The sequence below is a fragment of the Mytilus galloprovincialis genome, chromosome 13 (assembly GCF_965363235.1).
Source record: "Mytilus galloprovincialis chromosome 13, xbMytGall1.hap1.1, whole genome shotgun sequence".
NCBI lineage: Eukaryota > Metazoa > Mollusca > Bivalvia > Mytilida > Mytilidae > Mytilus > Mytilus galloprovincialis.
The window spans coordinates 30,062,297-30,078,779 of NC_134850.1; the positions used below are offsets into that span (position 1 = coordinate 30,062,297).

A 16,483-nucleotide genomic window follows, 5' to 3' on the forward strand; every position below is an offset into this window, starting at 1 on the left:
AGTTCCGGGTCGAGTCCGATACCGATACCAATAGTATATTCACCTGTTACCTATTACCTTATCTGTACGTTCCGCATCTGACAGGCGCACCACCAAACGGTGTATTCAGGATTAATGTGCTATATACACGGGTCATAATCACAGGATTGAAACTACTAAATTGTAGTATTTTAATCAGTAAGACTTTCTAAGATAACAATACGAATACTAAACATCTGGACTAAAAATAAGGCGTATAGGTACAGTTTTCAATTTGTTAGCGGGCATGACGTAAAACAGCGAATCAAAGAATTCAACTTTATTTATAACTAATATAGGACAATGTTGTTGATTAAAAAATACTCCATTCCAGGACCTTTTGTTTTTCAAATAATTAATATTACAGTAATTACCAATAATTGATAAGTTCCAGTTCGACGGGTTCAAACAGAAAGATTTGAAAACAATATACACGGGTCATAATCACAGGATTGACACTACTAAATTGTAGTATTTTAATCAGTAAGACTTTCTAAGATAACAATACGAATACTAAACATCTGGACTAAAAATAAGGCATATAGGTACAGTTTTCAATTTGTTAGCGGACATGACGTAAAACAGCGAATCAAAGAATTCAACTTTATTTATAACTAATATAGGACAATGTTGTTGATTAAAAAAATACTCCATTCCAGGACCTTTTGTTTTCCAAATAATTAATATTACAGTAATTACCAATAATTGATAAGTTCCAGTTTGACGGGTTCAAACAGAAAGATTTGAAAACAGAGAAAATGTTATAATTGGCATGACTTTATCAGATGACAATACTAATATTAAAATAAGGCTTGCGCAAAGTTATATACTTTAATTCAGTCACGGACCCGCGATATCATGGGTGTGTTCTAGTATATATAAAAAGCTTATACTATGTACATGTAGGTATATGCAAATAGCATTTTTATCTTAGTACATAACAATATTTAGCACCATATCTCCAAAATTAACCACTGTTATTAAGACATAACCCATTGAATCATTCATGCAAAAACTTTTATTTCACTTTTTAAGATGAAAACAAAGACAAATTTTCATTGATCTTATTGGTGACCTATATGACACGATGACCATTCAAAAAAACTTCTTGGAGTGTTTATACAATACTTTTACATTTCTCATGATAAGGTCTTGTATAGATTGTAATGTGATAAGGCTTTTGTTTATTGTTGAAGGCTGTATGGTGATTTAAAATTGCTAAATTTAGGGTCATTTGTTGTCTGGTGGGGGGAAAAACACCTCTCATTGGCTATTATATGACATTTTCTTGTATTTATGTTTATACAGAGTCATTATTCCTATAAGGTGTAAGAATCTTTTGACTGGTAGCTTTAGAAGAAGAATATTTAAAAAGATCAATATTAAAATATAAATTCTCCATCCCACATGTTATTTTCTTTTTTAAAAGAAGGTATTCTTTATAGACTTTCATCCATTACACAAATAAGGAATTATTTTTGTTGATTTGGTTAGAAATGCAAAGTATAAACATAAGCTCTTTAAAGATTTTTTTACAGAAAAAAAGTGGTCATATTCAATGACCTAGCAGATTTAGAGAATAATGTAAGAATTTGGTTCAATGAGTATCAGTTGCATTCTGGGTATACCAGGGGATGCTTCATTTATAAGAATAATTTAACTGCTGATACACACATGACAAAACTTACATTCTAAATGGATAAAAGTAGAACTGAATACAAAAGATTTTTTGTATTCAAGGTTGAGTCTTTTGTTATTTTTCTACAAAAAATTAAAATAAGTTTTTTGGAAGTGTGTGTATGGTTGAGTTGGTCATTCTATGCAGAGCTCTCGAACAATTCCTTGTCAACAAAACATTTGAATTGTACTTACATGTATAAATTTTTTACAGCCATTTTACAAAATATCCTGGAAGTTCTATATTGCAGTATGTACTTATTATGAATGCTTACATGTACTAACATTGCATAATGTAAATCAATTGAGCTGCATTTTGGTAGAAAGCTTTATATTACGTTGAAATTACTGTGCATTGGTTTTTTTTGTGTGTGTGTGTATTATTTTTTGTGGATGAGGAAAAAAAGTATTTTAATGAATTGAAAAATAATGAATCCACAATAACAATTTTCTGAATATATTGGTTTTTGATTTGATTATAACAATTGGATTTTTTAAGCATAGCTGTGAATAACAGAATTTTTAATTTTTCTACAGCTAGATGTGACAACATGGATATTACATATCAAAGAAATACACATGATACAAAGTAAGAACACACACCTTTATTGTCATAACAACATACCCACCTGTGTGGCCATACAATTTGATTGGTTTACATTATTCATACTTGTTATTTTTGTTTTTTTATTTATTTATGTGTTCCAAAATATTTATTTTTAAATATTTAAAAAGATTAATATTTAATAAAAGTTCATGATTATGATTGAATCAATTTTAAGTGTTGAGTGTTTTTTTCAAATGTACTTCTTAAAAAACAATGCTTATGATCAAAACAAAATAACTTACAACAGGTCAGATCAGCTTGAACTTTATTCCGAACAATACTTTTGTAGCTTGAATAGCTCACTTGGGTCATTTGAATATTTGTGAGCTATGATTTTAATGACTCATCTGACTGTTTTGCACAACATTTTTATTGAAGGCAGATCAAAACAAAACAAAAATAGATGAAAGACTCAAATGGCTGAATGTGTGTAAACTATGCAAAACATTCAATGAACCATAACAAGGTGGAAGGCTAAAACCTCCATGAAAATAAAAACGCCAGTCCTTGAAAAACAGGATACCAAATACCATTGAATCATTAAAATTCACCTTTTCAACTAATCTAACCATAAACATTAACCTATTGGCTATGCAAAACATTCAAAGTCTATGAAACCTGACTGCGGGACAGGGTCAAATAATCTCCATGGAAATAAGATGCTGCCAATGCTTATACAAATGCATACCAAATACCATTGACATACCACTAGTAGTGGTTCCCTATCCCACAAACTAATCTTATAACAATCTAATAAATGTAAACTAAGCAAGAGTTTTAAAGTCAATAGACCATGAGTGAGGCGGTGGGGCTTAAAGTAATAATCTGTATGGAAATGAGATGTGCCATTGCTAATACAACACAATGCAGAATATCACAAAACCGACCGTATTCTTGCTTTTTTTTTATCTCTGAAATGAGACAAAAACTCACAACTACAACAATGTTGTTACATGTATTATGTGTGTAGATATTGTTCCCAACTGATTTTAAAATAATTTTAATTTAATTCTTTGTAACAAATTGACTAATTTACATATCCTTTTATTATCATAAAATGGTTTTCAGATACTGTAATAGACTTACTCATTATAAAAAATGGGTGAATTTATTTTCAAATGGATTTTCCCACATAGTTAAGTTCATTTAAAATGACCCATAGCTTAATATAGTTCATAATGGAATATTCCAAAACAGTTCAGTTCATGTTGAAAACAGGTAAAAAAGGTGTCACAAGTTAGATCAGTCCATTTTAAATTATCTGAACCTTAATGTAGTTCATAATGGAATATTCCAAAACAGTTCAGTCCATGTTGAAAACAGTTAAACAGGAGTTATGAGTACTTTTTACAAAAGCAGTCTATATTTTTAAAACCATTTTCTATCAGAAACACTGTTCAAAAGTGTTCAGTGTTCACTTTTGAATTATTTATTATTTAACTGTTTATGAACACATTTTAAGTGATTACATTTTAGCCTAATTATAGGTTAGACAAACAATCATTTATACAGTTAGTGAGCACTGTTCTGACTAATATTTATGATAAAAAATGTGTCATTATCATTACACCCCAGCTCCTTTGTTCTAACAGGGGTGATCTGAGCCGGATCACCCTAGTTTGAGTTTCTTTGTTATGCATGCTTTCCTTTGTTCTGTAACATTTTGGCGGGAATGTCAAATCCACTATTATAAAACTTATAATTAATTATACGGAAAAGACTATCTATCAAAATCCACGTAGAAAAAATCCAGTGTATATGCTGGGATTCGAACTCAAGACCTTTAGCATATCAAGCCACGACACATACCACTATTTTTTTTTAAGTGGGGCGAGTTGTCAAACTTTATTCAGTGGGGTTTAAACCTTTTTCGTTAATAACATGAATAAGTGAGTTTTCAGACTGATTGTTCAATTTGATTTTACACTTTTTCAAAAGTGGGGCGAGTAGGTAAACAAGAGAGGGGCGATTTTTTTTATAAAGTGGTGATATAGTGTGGACCGATTGGCCAGGGGGCGAGTTGGCATTATTTGATATCTACTCATCGTGTTTTAGGGTCATTAAGGGTATACATTATATAGTAATATATAAAGTATATTATAATGGTTGTGTGGCATTCTAAAGTAGATTTTATGAACTGTAAATGGTTTTCCGTCTAATCTAAAACAGCTGGGATGTAAAATAGTTATCCCATTCCGACTTGGTGTGTCAGTGTTAGATCACCCTCTGGCCTCCGGCCATCGGGGTGATCTTACACTGACACACCGCGTCCTTGTGGGATAACTATTAAAGAAACTCAAATGAAGTTGACTGTGATATCCAGCTAAAATCTTTCATATTTGACTCCAAAATTTGAAAAAAAACACACATTAAAAGTAGTTAATCTCATTACTGAATAAAATTGATGTCAAGTTTAAGGTATCGGAAATCTTCCCTATACAGTTACTCAGCTAACAATAATGTAAATTCATAAAATTTCACTTGCATATTTTATTGCGATTTTGTCCTTTTAGACTAAAATAGGATTTTATTTTTTGTGATATTGAGAAAAATCCTATTTTATTCATATAAAAATTTCAAAATGCTAGTTTAAACTATTCAGATTATAACCCTCTTGCACTTTTCGCAATAATAAAAACATCACACTAGTTTCTGTAATTACAATAATACTCTGTAATGTCCAGGCTGCTTTGTATCGACCTGATGAGTTGGTTCATGTCTGCCATATTTGTTTTGTTACAAGTTAGGCTGTTAGTATTCTCAATTGAATTGTTTCACATTTTTTATGCCAGGGCCTTTTATAGCAGGCTATATCATATGGGTTTGTTTCATTGTTGAAGGCCATATATCCTCTTCATTTGAACTCTGGTGGATACTTGTCTCATTATTAATCATTTCTTATCTTATCGTTTTTATATTGAACAATTATTACATACACCAAATATAGCTGGCCCATTGTTTATAGTATCTGTGAAACAGACAAAACCACAAAACATTAACAGTGACCTATGAACCATGAACATGAGATCAAGGTCAGATGAAACCTGCCAGTCAGACATGTAAATCATTCCATACATCAAATATAGTTGACTATTGTCTAAAGTATCTTAAATATGGATTTAACCTTGAAAGAACAATCCATGAAATGAAATCGATAACAGATGCATGTACCCTGTCTGATGAACAGGCAGACCTTGCAAGGATCCTATATACCAAAAAAGTGTTCCAACTGCTCATAAAAAGTGAGTATTCTATATGACAAATAAATGGGGAATGTGACCGTGGGACGCAGATGATGCCTATCCATTCATTTGATGTGTTTGAACTTTTGATTTTGCCATTTGATTGGGGATTTTCCTTTTTGAATTTTCCTTGGAGTTCAGTATTTTTGTGATTTTACTTTTTGCATATCATATAAAGTTCTAAAAGGACATAACTGAAGTATCGAAAAGTGACGCTACCCAAATTTGTACTTGACTTGAGTTTTGTCGTAAAATGTATTGTGTATAAGTTTCATAAAATTTGGTTGAGGCGAACTTAAGTTACGAGATTGGAAATGAAAAATTCAGCAACTTTTCCATTTGTAAAGGAGCATAACTCTAGAATGGTTAAAGTAACACCACCAAAATTAAAATATTATCTGTATTTTTTAGAAATAAGCATTGTGTATAAGTTTCATAACATTTACATTTTGTAGTTGAGGCAAACTAAAGTAATAGAACGGAAACAAAAAATTTAGCAATTTTTCCATTTGTAAAGGGGCATAACTCTAGAATGGTTAAAATGTCGCCACCAAATTCAAACTTTATCTGTGTTTTGTGGTAATAAGTATTGTGTATATTTGGTGAAGACAAAATAAAGTTAGATAAATTGAAACCAACTTTAGGACATACATAAGTACATACAGACAGACAAGAGTAAAACTTAATACTCCCTCTAAAAGTCTAGCAGTTGCTGAACTATGAAAATGAGGGGGAAAAAATGAACATATGATTAACAGAAACTTTATAACATGTGGCATCTGCATACAAGGTGTGAAGCATCCAAGATTTCTTCCTTCAGAAATATATAGCGGTTTACAAAATGTATACACTCACAGCTGCTGTCTAATAATTATTCCCATGTCTTGCATTCAGCCACTTTCATAAGTAGCAGGTGGAAACAATGATGAGGTAGCATCAAAAACAAATAATATTACAAAGAAATGATGAAATTTAATATTAAATCATGAAACACAGCTAACATGACAATGTCATTATAATCCTAACATTAGTAGGCATCAAAGACTTTAGGAATGTCCTTTCCTGTGAGTACAAATCTTTCCACGCCTTCCTTGGTAATACATGCCATACGTATAACACCACCACTGGAACCATCTCTACTCATGGCCAATGCAACACCTAAAATATAAATTCATCAATTTATAAAGGAAAATACTGATATTTGTTGGTGATTTAACACCTCTTTGAGGTTTGTTATGATGATAAAATGAACACTTTCTTTTAAATAGTAAAAAAAAATCAACTGATTTTGATGAATCACGTTTAATATTCCCCCAAAATAATGAAAATGATAATTAATTGAGACCTCTAACATATCACAATAAGGATATTTTGAAGAATCACAGTAAAATTATAATTAATTTGACACTAATTCTAGCCGAAAAGGACCGCTTGATCCTTGACAGTAGAAGGCATTCCTAATCTCCACTTTTCAGCACTTTAAGTTTTTGGATGTAAAATCAAAGCCAGTTTTCAGAAAGAGCACACAACCTTCAGAAGGAATGCATAGAAAGATCTTCAAATTTAGGTATAGTTTGTTAATAACAGTTGCAAGTTTAACTTTTCAAATATAATTTGAGAAATTGACAAAAATCATCCTGTGATAGTATATATGAAGCTTCTACATTTAATTTATGAAAATCAATTTTTATCATGATGCTTCCATATTTAAGCAAAATTGTTGCCATGTTATTCTTTTTTAGCAATCACATTGTCAGTTTATTTTTGACTTCTGAGTTTGAATATCCCTCTGGTATCATTCGGTTCTTTTTTTACCCATATATTGGTACAATATGGGTTATTTCCAGGGAAAGAGAAAACCAAACAGAAATTATTCTGTGCAAGGAAGAATGAATTTTTGGTCAAGGTTGAAGGCCTAATTGTGACTTTGAGATGAAGACCAGCAAAAAAAGCAAAGTTACATTGATTAAGTTTCGTAAATTGTGTACAGGTACCAGTACTTTGTGGTTTAAAAGGGCACTAGCTACGAGATATATAAACAAGAGGCTCTCAAGAGCCTGAATCGCTCACCTTAATTCTTTTGGTTAAATCTCTCATCAATGATTATTTTGGCTTTTCAATTTATTTAAATGTTTTTTGGATCGTCCTATTTTCTTCAAAAGCCAAAAAAAAAAAAATATGCAAGTGTTCGGTAAACAGGAAGTTGTCGAGTGATGAATCTGAAAACGCATCACACGGTATAGCTGACTTATATAAATCCTGAAACCAAATTTCAGAAATCCTTGTATTGTAGTTCCTGAGGAAAATGTGACGAAAATTTTCAACTTGGCTATCATGTGTAAAATCAGACAAGTGTTCGGTAAACAGGAAGTTGTCAAGTGATGAATCTGAAAACGCATCACACGGTATGGCTGACATATATAAATGTTGATACCAAATTACAGAAAGGGTGGATGTGTAGTTGCTGAGAAAAATGTGACGAAAGTTTCATGGGACGGACTGACTGACGGACTGATGGACGGACTGACGGACGGACTGACAGACAGAGGTAAAACAGTATACCCCCCCTTTTTTAAAGCGGGGGTATAATAATCATTTTCTCCTATGTTCTATTTTAGCCATAGGAGCTATGTTTCTTGACATACAAGGAAATAAAATATAAAATTTATACTAGATACTCTGAAACTCATTTAGCCTAAGTTTGGCTGAAATTGATACAGCAGTTTCAAAGGAGAAGATTTTTTAAAGTAAGTCAACATGATGAACAAATTGTGAAAAAAGTCTTTAAAGGGCAATAACTCCTTAAGGGGTCAATTGACAATTTTGGTCAAATTGACTTAATTGAAGATCTTACTTTGCTGAACATTATTGCTGTTTACAGTTTATTTCTATCTATAATTATATTCAAGATAATAAACAAAAACAGCAAAATTTCCTTAAAATTATCAATTCAGGGGCAGCAACCCAACAACAGGTTGTCTGATTCATCTGGAAATTTCAGGGCAGATAGATCTTGACCTGATAAACAATATTACCCAACGTCAGATTTGCTCTAAATGCTTTGGTTTTTGAGTTATAAGCCAAAAACTGCATTTGACCCCTATGTTCTATTTTTAGCAATGGCGACCATGTTTGTTGATAGATCACAACTTCTGATACAATTTACAAACTAGATACCCTAAGGAACATTCAGTTAAAGTTTGGAAGTATTTGGCCCAGTAGTTTCAGAGGAGAAGATTTTTGTAAAAGATTACTAAGATTTACGAAAAATGGTTAAAAATTGACTATAAAGGGCAATAACTCCTAAAGGGGTCAACTGACCATTTCCGTCATGTTGACTTATTTGTAAATCTTACTTTGCTGAACATTATTCCTGTTTACAGTTTATCTCTATCTATAATAATATTCAAGATAATAACCAAAAACAGCAAAATTTCCTTAAAATTACCAATTCAGGGGCAGCAACCCAACAACAGGTTGTCTGATTCATCTGAAAATTTCAGGGCAGATAGATCTTGACCTGATAAACAATATTACCCCTGTCAGATTTGCTCTAAATGCTTTGGTTTTTGAGTTATAAGCCAAAAACTGCATTTGACCCCTATGTTCTATTTTTAGCAATGGCGACCATGTTTGTTGATAGATCATAACTTCGGATACAATTTACAAACTAGATACCCTAAGGAACATTCAATTTAAGTTTGGAAGTATTTGGCCCAGTAGTTTCAGAGGAGAAGATTTTTGTAAAAGATTACTAAGATTTACGAAAAATGGTTAAAAATTGACTATAAAGGGCAATAACTCCTAAAGGGGTCAACTGACCATTTCCGTCATGTTGACTTATTTGTAAATCTTACTTTGCTGAACATTATTCCTGTTTACAGTTTATCTCTATCTATAATAATATTCAAGATAATAACCAAAAACAGCAAAATTTCCTTAAAATTACCAATTCAGGGGCAGCAACCCAACAACGGGTTGTCTGATTCATCTGAAAATTTCAGGGCAGATAGATCTTGACCTGATAAACAATATTACCCCATGTCAGATTTGCTCTAAATGCTTTGGTTTTTGAGTTATAAGCCAAAAACTGCATTTGACCCCTATGTTCTATTTTTAGCAATGGTGACCATGTTTGTTGATAGATCAAAACTTCGGATACAATTTATAAATAAGATACCCTAAGGAACATTCAGTTAAAGTTTGAAAGTATTTGGCCCAGTAGTTTCAGAGGAGAAGATTCTTGAAATAGTTTACGACGACAGACGACGACAGACGACGGACGACAGACGACGGACGACGACGGACGCCAAGTGATGGCATAAGCTCACTTGTCCCTTCGGGACAGGTGAGCTAAAAATCTAAAGTTTGATTTTTTTCTGTTCAATCAATAATGAAAGTGAAATAGTGAAATAACAATTCTCTTTTTGCAGCCAAAAAGGTTCCATTTTGTCAAATTACGCTAAGAAACATTGATAATTAGTTATTCACTTGCAAGTGAATGAGTCGACCTCTTTAAATCCGTATTCATGTGAGCTTCAATTTAACCCCTAGCTAGAAATTGACAACGCATGCATTGTACGTGTACTGGTTATTTAAAGAAAAAGAATATCAACAATGAAAGTGAAACTACGGTAAATCATTTTATTACTAATTCGATGCACATAAAATCATTCTTATATGGTTAAAAACAATGAGAAACATCTATTTTAAATCTATAAAATAAAATCAAACAGACGTATAAAAATCCAATTGCACGTGCTGGTTTAATCTATTCATATCTTTATTTATGTTTACATCACTTATATGGTCATATGAGGTCAAATCGATAGTTAATTAGATGGCGTCTGGACTAAAATACACATGAAACGAACCTATATATTATCTATCCCATGCTCTGTAAACTATTTATTTTAGACTTTTGATAGTTTGGATAAATGTTTTACATTGTTATAAATCAAATATGAGAATTTGAGTTAAATCAGTGACCATGAATTTGACAGCTAGTGCCCCTTTAATGCATCAAGTCACCACATTCCTTCTATTATATAATATTACCTCTAGAGATGAATTGTAAGCATTCATCTTTTGACATGTGTTCTTTGTAATGTGTGTCAACATATCCATACACATATGTACTACCAGATCCTCCTGTAGCAAATGGCATACGTGTCAACATACCTCCGAGAGGCACAGTGTATACCTGGGAAAAAATACGTATGTTTATAGATTATTGTTGATAAGCTGGGAGGGCGAAAGTGAGAAAAGCAATCAAGTTGAGATGACCTATATATATCTGTTTATCGTTTTTACCTGTAAAGACTTTGTTAAATTCATTGACAACGGTGCGTGCTCACTTAGATTCTAGCAATAATTTTTCATATTACTTTAGATCTACTGTTCTAAGAAAGGAAATTACCCAAGGAAAATTTCGTAAAATAAAATACATTATGTCACAAAATCCTCATAACAATAGAAAAATCTTGATCTTGAAAATACAGTTTGTAATTGTATAAGGTAATAATAAACCTGTTTCAGTCAGAATTTCTAGGATATGTGCATAGGAGGTTTAGAAAGCTATAAAACCAAGTTTATCCATGATAACCCACCATTTTTCTTTGGAAAATACTTTTTATCAAATCAGGAATATGACAGATTTTTTTCCATTCATTCTGTAAGTTAATATTGTCAAACACTTCATTTTGTAAGGTTTTTTTAATTTATCTTGGAGGTTTATTTTTTGTAAACACTACTTTTCCCACTTCTGGCTTGTGCAAATATTTAGGGATTATATTAGCTTTATTCATTTATAAAACCCAATCCCTAAATTGTGTTGTATTATGGGAACAGCATGATCACTAATGATCTGAATGGTCCAGGTGCATTTTAATGAGACCTCCATACTGCAATTTAGCATACAGTTTGTACAAGGACAGAAGATAGAAGATTTTTTCTAATAGAATTATTTCAACATCTGACTTTATTGCAACTACCTGCTTTATATTTCTTCCATTGGTGTTTTTTTTAAAAGAAGCATGGTTAGTGGAAGCAATCAGAGTACCCATAAAGACTAAGAGTAAATGCTACGCGCATTCGTGAATTAATGTGTTGTTCGGTCAATCATTGAATATTTTTCTTTATTTGAATTCTTCGATTAGTTAGTCTATAAATATCTGACCTGTCCTCCATTGACTTTATCCCAGCCAGCTACCAGTATACCTGCTGACACACTATCTCTGTTCTGATAACATAACTCTCTAAATACATTGGCTGCTACTTTCACCTCAGGTTCTTCTCCAAAATCCATTCTAAAAATCAAATTGTTGCATAACATTATAAAATAAGATAATGTAAATATTGTGGCAAATATGCTACATACTCAAGAAAATTTATTTTGAAAAAATGAAAATAATCTAACAACTTTTAAAAATTATGGTAAGAAAATAAAACTTTACTGAAAAATGTACTTTACACATACATGTATATACAGAGATTACTCATTTTAAATGTCGCAAAACTAGGAAAGAACTATGTAAATTTTCTTTAAATTATTTACATACAATACCAGCCATGACCTTTTTTCAAAAGTGTAATTTTTCATTTATCATGTTTATTAGCCAGAACTCCTATGAATATGAAGGAGTTGATCATGTTGATCATATCTGCTATGCTGACCTTCAGGTCAGATGAGCTTGACGCCAAATTTTAGAATGCTCCGATATTCAAATCCTGAGGAAAATGTAATGGAACTTTAATCAGTCAGAGACAATCAAAAGGAGTACAGAAGTACAGAAAAGATGACACGACCAATACCTTTCTATTAAAATAACTGAAACACTTACTTGTAGAAGTTAAGATGATAGTTAACTATATCTGCTATTGCCTGTGTATCAGCGGCAGATCCAGATCGACAACAATATATTTTATCTGTAACTTTTGTCAGTTTGTCTGTTACACGGTTAGCAATGTAAGACCTGGAAAAAAAATACTTGTAAATCAATCCAGATAAACAGAAAGTTTTGATTAAAATAGTTTTATCAATTTTTTTTTTTTTTTATTAGCAGATAAGTTAATAATTACTGGTATAGGTTTTGTAGGTTTCGTAACGAGTGAGAATGGGATATTGCAGCAGTATTAGTAATAACACAAGTTTATTCAATTTCAGTATATTAATAAACAAGCCTTTGACAAGTTTATTACCACTACTGGTATTTAAATTAAATAACAAGAGTTGATACCAAGCGATATCTAAATCTCACAAGTTGTTAAACCTATTTCTCTTAAAGACTTGTGGGATTTACTTCTTTTAAAAAGAGAAATACGTTTAACAACTTGTGAGATTTACTTCTTAAAGAGAAATACGTTTAACAACTTGTGAGATTTACTTCTTAAAGAGAAATAAGTTTAACAACTTGTGAGATTTACTTCTTAAAGAGAAATAAGTTTAACAACTTGTGAGATTTACTTTTTAAAGAGAAATAAGTTTAACAACTTGTGAGATCTACTTCTTAAAGAGAAATAGGTTTAACAACTTGTGAGATTTACTTCTTAAAGAGAAATAAGTTTAACAACTTGTGAGATTTACTTTTTAAAGAGAAATAAGTTTAACAACTTGTGAGATTTACTTCTTAAAGAGAAATAGGTTTAACACCTGGTGAGATCTACTTCTTAAAGAGAAATAAGTTTAACACCTGGTGAGATTTACTTCTTAAAGAGAAATAAGATTAACAACTTGTGAGATTTACTTCTTAAAGAGAAATAGGTTTAACAACTTGTGAGATTTACTTCTTAAAGAGAAATAGGTTTAACATCTGGTGGGATCTACTTCTTAGGTTTAACATCTGGTGAGATCTACTTCTTAAAGAGAAATAAGTTTAACAACTTGTGAGATTTACTTTTTAAAGAGAAATAAGTTTAACAACCTGTGAGATTTACTTCTTATAAAGACAAATAGGTTTAACAACTAGTGAGATTTACTTCTTAAAGAGAAATAGGTTTAACAACTTGTGAGATTTACTTCTTAAAGAGAAATAAGTTTAACAACTGGTGAGATTTACTTCTTAAAGAGAAATAAGTTTAACAACTTGTGAGATTTACTTCTTAAAGAGAAATAAGATTAACATCTTGTGAGATTTACTTCTTAAAGAGAAATAGGTTTAACAACTTGTGAGATTTACTTCTTAAAGGAAATAGGTTTAACAACTTGTGAGATTTACTTCTTTAAGAGAAAGAGGTTTAACAACTTGTGAGATTTACTTCTTAAAGAGAAATAGGTTTAAGGATGTACTTAGGTGAGGTTTGGAATTTGTGTCAAACGTTCGGACTCCTTGGTGTTTTTTCCATACAATACAATGTAAAATATTTTGCCCCATAACACCCATTTACTTTTTCATATAAGACTTAATAGCTCATGAAAGGTTATTTACCAAAATTTTAGAAGATTCTGGATTTTCTTTCCTTTGTTTTGAGACCCAAATAATACCAATGCAAATATAAGGTAAAAGTCTGAGTCAGCCTTTTCCCACCATATTTTAAATCTCAAATATCTCAAAAAGGAGGTCCTATAAGCTCAAACTTAATAACTTACTGAAAGTTGACTATAAAATATATTTAGAATGCTTATGATTATCAAACCTACTTCAAATACACTGATGCATTAAACATGTTAAATGCATATATCATGTATTAACAAAGTATTCATAATTGGCAGTTTGTATAATAAGTAAAATCACAAAAATACTGAACTTCAAGGAAGCGGAAAGTCCAAAATCAAAAATTGTCATATTCCTGAATTGGTACAGGCATTTTCTTATGTAGAAATTTGTGGATTGAACCTGGTTTTATAGCTAGCTAAACCTCTCGCTTGTATGACAGTTTCACCAAATTCTATTATATTCCACACCTTCAGTAAAATATATATATAAATGTATTTTTGTCTACACTTACCCAGTGGTGGTTCTTGAATCTGCACCAATTACTACACCTCCATCAAATTCAACAGCCATAATTGTTGTCTGGAATTATAACATGCATTTTTATAATTATATCGTCAAAATTAGAGACTTAAGATCCTTAAGAAACTATTGGACATGACACTATTGAAACAAACCCCCAAAGATGACTTGTAACACAGATGTCTCAGGTTGGAGTCCCAGTGGACAAATTGTGGAGACTTAAGATGATTTTGTAAGAATCATGCTCTCTAGTAACATTGGTGCCTATATATCTAACACTGAAAACCCACAGTTGGAAGAATTACCAAGCCGGCCCAGGGAATTATATATATAAAAAAGAAGATATCATTATAGAGTATAATGACTTGAAGTGGTAGAAGTGTGTCAGGATTGTTTCCCTGAGTAAATGTGGTAGATACTAAGTCAGCCATAAATTCTTCTTTTGCTCAGTAGGTTTTCTGCGCTGCCTGGTAACACGGCATAGATGTCTGAGGTTCGAGTCCTACATGTCCTAGTGGAGACAAAGATGATTTTGTAAAAAGAAACAAATATCTACTCAAAAAGTCAAATTTTGAAAGTTCACACAACCAAAATGAGAATGTTTCCTCATATTCTAACATAGATCTCAATGTCAAACTTTACGAGTTTTATGACGTAGACGAAACGCCCATCTGGCGTACTAAATTATAATCCTGATCAATACCTTTGATAACTATTTATCAATGATAAAGCCTTATAACTCCTTATGTTATTATATGAATGTGTCAGTTCTCATTTCATAGAGTTTCGGGAGTTCATATGAAATCGTTGTACTAGATCTTCTTTGTTTCTGCAGTGGGTTGCTGTCTTTACATACTGAGGTTTCAGAATCAAATACTGCTGATGGCTGTTACTTTAGTTTAATAATAAAGTAATGCCAAATTGAGATTGAGGAAAGCTGTTTTTCTGATTTTATTGTGTTGGTAGGCAGCAAAAAAATAAGTTATAAAATATAAATCCTAAAAATTAAAATTTAGATAATTTATTTCACATCAATGAATAATCGGATGTACTTTAGACAATACAAGGAGATACATGCTGCTTCGTGAAGTGAAGGACTACAAGAAAAATGTTATATGGGGAGAATACAAAGCATTAGTAAACTAAGAGTACAAGAAACGATTTTTTGAGAAACTCATCGACGGAACTGAGGCTTGTAACTTTTCGTATCATTGTGGACATACTTTATAAGCTTCATATAAACAAGTTAACAAGGTAACAAGTATCATTTACCCCTGTTTCATGTTCTGCATTCAGCCAGTCTGGAATAGAAGGCGAATACATTCCTGCCGGTGAAAAGTTGCTAGTCATCGTTGCCATTTTCACAAATTTTAAAGGGAAATAACTCTGGTTAAAAGAAACAGTTTAAGACCGTTTATAATAATATTGTGAAACCTAGTACAACAATGTACCATTAAATTGTAAAAACTTGAAAATACTTTGTTTTGCAGGATATTTTTTGTAAATGGTAGTGCAAATTAAGTGGGTGCGGACGAATTTTGGAAAAAAAAAATGAAATTGTCTCAATTTTGTTTTCGTGATAAAAAAAGAAAATTTTAAATGGTTGTCTCCCTTGACACAATATGTCAAAAATACTTAAAAAAGAACTTGCACTATATTAAAGTTCTATTGTAAGATATTTTTCTTTTTAACTTTTACACATCGAATAATTATCTGCACCAAAGATAATAATCTACCCAATAAATATTGTTAACATTGTGATTATAAGTGACTCTTGTTAAACTGCAAGTATAAGCAGGATTGTTTTTCCCCTATTATAGTAATTTATATATGGCATTTTTCAAAATTATGCTGAATTTACTGGGGTATCTTTGTTTCAAATTTTTATCCTGTTCAATACAATATACGTACAGTTAAAATACTACATAACATTTCATTCATATAAGATAATAACTATCACCAGAAGTATAAATTAAAATGTTCAT

The 16,483-nt window shown here is 31.4% G+C and overlaps 1 protein-coding gene across 1 annotated transcript; it reads right to left on the bottom strand.

Annotated features, from left to right (window-relative positions):
* Window positions 1-6,496: 6,496 nt before the first annotated feature.
* On the bottom strand, window positions 6,497-15,898 carry LOC143057190 (proteasome subunit beta type-6-like). Its single transcript, XM_076230447.1, has 6 exons — window positions 15,771-15,898; window positions 14,491-14,558; window positions 12,387-12,518; window positions 11,723-11,852; window positions 10,603-10,747; window positions 6,497-6,702 (listed from the first exon to the last, which is right to left on the bottom strand). The coding sequence occupies exons 1-6, from the start codon at window positions 15,855-15,857 to the stop codon at window positions 6,572-6,574; spliced, it is 693 nt and encodes a 230-aa protein (XP_076086562.1). The 5' UTR covers window positions 15,858-15,898; the 3' UTR covers window positions 6,497-6,571.
* Window positions 15,899-16,483: the final 585 nt, after the last annotated feature.

What these genes read in the sequence shown, in the direction of transcription:
- LOC143057190 (XM_076230447.1), bottom strand. Translation starts at nt 15,857, where the DNA reads ATGGCAACGATGACTAGCAACTTTTCACCGGCAGGAATGTATTCGCCT. An exon ending in ATAAAGTCAATGGAGGACAG is followed by an intron (nt 10,748 to 11,722) that starts GTCAGATATTTA and finishes ATTTTTTCCCAG; the next exon opens with GTATACACTGTGCCTCTCGG. An exon ending in CTTACAATTCATCTCTAGAG is followed by an intron (nt 6,703 to 10,602) that starts GTAATATTATAT and finishes TTTATATTTTAG; the next exon opens with GTGTTGCATTGGCCATGAGT.